General features: G+C 51.5%; 1 protein-coding gene across 1 annotated transcript; it reads right to left on the bottom strand.

The window, feature by feature from the left end:
• Positions 1 to 1,359: 1,359 nt before the first annotated feature.
• CRYAA (crystallin alpha A) lies at positions 1,360 to 3,850 on the bottom strand. Its single transcript, XM_035545888.1, has 3 exons — positions 3,662 to 3,850; positions 2,582 to 2,704; positions 1,360 to 1,569 (listed from the first exon to the last, which is right to left on the bottom strand). The coding sequence occupies exons 1-3, from the start codon at positions 3,848 to 3,850 to the stop codon at positions 1,360 to 1,362; spliced, it is 522 nt and encodes a 173-aa protein (XP_035401781.1).
• Positions 3,851 to 4,650: the final 800 nt, after the last annotated feature.

Genomic DNA, 4,650 nt, shown 5'->3' with positions numbered 1-4,650 from the left:
ACATTATTTATGCTTTCCTTGTATATCCTTGATTTCCATCTGCTTGGAATGCTGTTTGGGTCAAGCATGAGTGCTGAGTGTTGAGCATCTGTGTAGGCTTGGAAGCCATGGCTTCCTTGTTTGGAATTGCACAGAGTAATTAGTACCTACATTGGTGTTAGTACCTACATCCAACCATCAAACAGCTTCAGTCATCCACATCAGATGACACCCTCCACATTGTATCACACAAATGAGGGCTGCATTGCCTTCTTCACTGATGCAGTGAGCTTAAGAAATGGCGTAGTGTCGTGATGTTGATTATTACTTTTTTTTTGATCCTTTTGTTTTGCTTGCATGAAGAATGACAGGAACATGAAAGAAAGGACAAGTTGTCATTACAAAATGTGCTTCCAGTGGTGGAAAGTGCATACTCTGAGCAATGCAAGGCACCACGCTAACCCTTACACTTCAAAAGCCTTGGAAAAGAACAAATCAAACCCCCAAAGCCAATTGCATGTTTCCTATATCTCTTTATTGACTGCCAGTGACCGAGTTCTCAGGCTGAGTGCCAGATACCAGTGGATCAGGTGGAGCTACACTAGAAGTACAGCGAGGGCAAGAGCAAGGGTGTGATACACGCAGGCTGGGATGAGCTCGGTGGGATTTGAAGCCTCTGCAGAGTGGTGAGCCCCCTCTCTCCCCAGAGAGCCTATTAAGACGTTGGAAAGACGTGCTTGTCCTAGTGTCAGCTGTCCCTAAGGGAAGTGACAGGCTGGCGGTGTGAACAGACACACTTAAACATCTTGCTGAAATAAAAATATATGCTGCGATCCCCGAACGTAACATGCTATTATTCGTCCTGCGGTTGCAAGAAACCTCTGGTACATTTATCACGCATACACAGTGTCCCAGGAAAGGGGCTTGGCTTGGCCGAGTTGCATTTTTTTGGAGTAGCCAGTTTAACTGTGTGGGATAAACAAGTCTCTGGGGCTTTTCCCCTGCTCCAAGCCCCACCCCAAGCATTGGTGCACCAGGAGCCAGCGTTATTTGTGCACTCCCTCCTGCCTGGCAGTGGCTGTGGACCACAGCACAGCACCAAGACCCTTTCAGCAAGCACAATGGCATGGCAGCACACGCAACCCGTGCCATCCCAACGGCATGGCTCACAGGCTTAAGATTCAAAGCCCACCAGCCACTCACCCAGCCCCTCATTCCACCCAAGGGAAGGAGAAAATAAACAAATGGGGGGGGTGGGGGAAATAAAAGAAATAAAACAACAAAACAAACCCCTCTAGGTATTCACTGATATCTACGCAATGGCTCCGGGAGCGAGACCTGCAGCCGGTGGCAGCCTGCGCACCGCAGCGGCCGGCGGGCTTAGGAGGAAGGCGCGGAGGTGGGCTTCTCCTCCCGGGACACGGGGATGGGCCTCTCGCTGTGGGTGGGGTCCATGTTGGAGGGGACCTTGGGGCCTGAGAAGGTCAGCATGCCGTCGCCAGACAGGGAGCAGGTGATGGCAGACTGGTCCACGTTGGCGGGCAGGCGGTACCGGCGGTGAAACTCACGGGAGATGTAGCCGTGGTCATCCTGGAAGGCGGTGGGGGAGAGGAGAAAGCCCTGTCAGAAACCCCCCAGTGCCCACCCAATCCCACTGCTCCATCAGAGGTGGGTCCGCATTGACCCTTTGCTTTTTATTCTGTCTTGCAGGTTTGTAGGACCAGGTGTTCCCCCGGGACGCCTCTGAAGCCCCAAGAGCTGAGCAGAGCAGCAGGGTATAATTTCAAGTTGCATGGGGGCCCTGCCACAGCCTCCGACTTCAAAGGATGCCTGAAGACAAAGCCTGAGGCTCTGTGAGGCGAAGAGCCATGCGTGTATGCATGCCTGTTTCCCTAATAGGCAGCGATGCTGTGTCAACCAAAGGATACAGTCCTGACCCCCCCCCCCCTTTTTTTTTTGGCCAAAACAATGAGAAATGTGATTATGTTTTTTTAATTCAACCATGGAAATGGCCAGTCTCTTTCTCTGTACTAACAGCGTCAGAAAAAAATAACTATATTGAAAAATACATGCTGTTTCCAGGCTAGAGCTTTGTCTGACCAGAAAGTGCATGAGAAGAATTAACCCCCCACTGGTATAATTCACTTTTCAACCCCCACCGTTATTTCCATGACATATGTGTTAAAAGTTTCCAAGCCTGAGGCTCTTGGTTGTTTTTCTTTTGTTCGGTTTGCTTTTGCTTTTCTCTTCCAGATCAGCATATGAAAACTCTGTTTTCACTAATGATTCTGGCTTATGAAAGCTCGGCCATGCTGTGGCAGCACCGGGTAATGCTCATTGTTTTGGTCCGGTGTTATTAGTGAACAATGCACATTGTCATCTGATGGTTATGGAAGATGATGGTCAAAAACAAACAAAGGAGAACTGGATTAGCTTATTATTGCCAGATATCAGGTTTGGGCTCTATAAGAGCTGGGCATGTTAATAATGGCTATCGGTAAGTAACTCCTGACTTTTTTCCCTTCCACTGGGGGATGATGGAAAGAAAGAAAACAGAGCTCGATTCCCCGTTTTCTTCACCGCCACAGTTACTTCCACTTACCTGTCTTTCACTGTGCTTGCCATGGATTTCCACAAAGTCATCGATAATCTTCACACTCAGATCTTCAGGAGAAAAGTGTTTTACATCCAGCATGATCGTAAACTTGTCCCGGTCAGACCTCACCTGAAATGAACATTGTTATGAAGTAAGACCCAAGCTTTACTTATGGAGGTAGTGTTAGCATCAAAGACCGAGGGGCAGCAGCCTCTTGGCATCACAGTTCTCCCTCCTGCAGCTACAGGCCAGGCTGATGCACAGCCCGCTGGCCTCAGCAAAAGTCTTCCTCCCCATCGCAGTAAGAGAGGCCCCAGGGACGTTGAGGGTCTTTGCAATAATATTTCAATTGCCCTGGGCAGATGCATCCCTTCTTGCTGCAATTCTTTTGCCAGACAACCCTTTGATTGCACTTAGAAATCTGCCAGATGCACCAGGCATTTGTGCCCAGCAGCAAGATGGGATCAAAATTAATGTTCTGTGACAGTATGTGTTTTGTCCTTTCAGCTATTTACAGTGTCTTTGTGGTTTCAGCTCTGTAGCTAGATTCTGGCAGCAAACCAGTGAGAACAGGCTAGAGAAATCCCCGGTCCCCAAGCTTTGGGCTATAGCCCCGCATCTACATGTTCCTCACAAGCTTCCCTTGGAGAACTGCTCCTGGGTCCTCCAGTATGGGTTGGCAGAAAACACAGAGCTGCCGAGGCGGAGGAGGGGGCTGGAGAAGCTCCTGCTCGCGCTTGCCCATGTCCTCTCCAGGGCTGAGCCGAGTTCCCGGGCACTTATTCTGGCAGAAGCTCGGTTCCTCCCTCACCACACGGATGATGGCTGTGAGGGCAACACAGGCAGCCTGGTACGTGTCATGAAACGGCTTGCTGTTGCTCAAAAGGAAGCCTTCTCCCGAGCTAGGGCTTGCCCGGGTGCCAGAAGGGGCAGGCGGCTGGGTCAGGCAGCAGGCTGGAGGTCCTCCTCGCACCCCGGCAGGGGCTGAAGCCTCTGCCCTGCTCTGGAAAGCAGCGGGTGGAGAGGAGCAGGCAGAGGCACGGGGAAAGGGAGGAAGGCAAAGGAGGGGAGGGTGAGGACCCTTACCTCTGAAATGCCCGACTCCAGCACGCTGCGGAAGAGGGACTGCCGGTAGTAGGGGCTGATAGTGGAGGAGAACAAAGGCAGGAGATCGTACTCCAGGAGACCCTCTCCGAAAAACTGGTCAAACAAACGGCTTGGAATCAGGGGTCCCAGAGCGCGCTTGAACCAAGGGTGCTGGATGGTAATGTCCATGCTTGCTGCTGCTACGTCTTGTTCCAAGGGAGAGCGAGGGGGCCGTGCAACCGCTCGGAGGACAGCGATGCCTTTGCTGGCCTGCACAGTGCAGCCCGGGGAAGGCTGCCCCTATATATACCGGTCTCGCAGAATGAAGGCATTAGTGGGATTTCTCTGGAAAGACATGATCTCACGGCGAAGGCAACGTGGTCAGCAGAAATGCGGAGACTGACCTGGGGATGACAGTCTGGTGGGAACCAGCGCCAGATCTCCTGGAGGGACGCTGCCAGGCTGTGATGCACGGGGCGGTCCCTGCCCAGGGGCACCGGCACGTCCTCCACAGGAGCTGGATGAAGGGGACACGCCAGGGAGCTTCCTAGGGATGTCTGGGGAGGAGGCACCTTCTGTGGGTCTTTGCCACCGGCCCTTGGCTTCTCGTTCATTTGCTTCTATTTCTGCTGCTCCTTGAAACAGAGACACGAAGTCCTTTAAAAATAAATGAAATAAAAGTTTTCTTCTGAGAGAAAAAGGGTTTGATTTGGGTTGGAGAAAGGGAAACTCTTTTGCAATGTGCTGTATGATGTCTCTGACACCTCTGGGCAGGGATCCTGGCACGGCTGGGGGGACGCAATGTCAATGCGTGATGCAGAGCACGAACATGGACTTGACAAAACAGAAAATCCTAACAAACAAATTCTTTCCCAAAAGAAAGAAGGAAAGATAAGGTTGCTCACTGACCATAACAGCAGCCCCACAGATGCTCTGCAGGGCATCACTCTTTTGATTCGGGGGTTGTTGTGGGCTCACTTATCCCCAGG

The sequence above is a fragment of the Cygnus atratus genome, chromosome 1 (assembly GCF_013377495.2).
Source record: "Cygnus atratus isolate AKBS03 ecotype Queensland, Australia chromosome 1, CAtr_DNAZoo_HiC_assembly, whole genome shotgun sequence".
Classification (NCBI taxonomy): domain Eukaryota; kingdom Metazoa; phylum Chordata; class Aves; order Anseriformes; family Anatidae; genus Cygnus; species Cygnus atratus.
Note: the sequence above shows the minus strand (reverse complement) of the source record. Positions and strands in the feature narration are given on the sequence as shown.

Excerpts from the sequence above, each read along its gene's own strand:
- CRYAA (XM_035545888.1), bottom strand. The coding sequence starts at position 3,850 with ATGGACATTACCATCCAGCACCCTTGGTTCAAGCGCGCTCTGGGACCC. Across the intron at positions 2,705-3,661 it reads TGGAGTCGGGCATTTCAGAG|GTGAGGTCTGACCGGGACAA; the intron begins GTAAGGGTCCTC and ends TGTTCATTTCAG. Across the intron at positions 1,570-2,581 it reads GCAAGCACAGTGAAAGACAG|GATGACCACGGCTACATCTC; the intron begins GTAAGTGGAAGT and ends ACCGCCTTCCAG.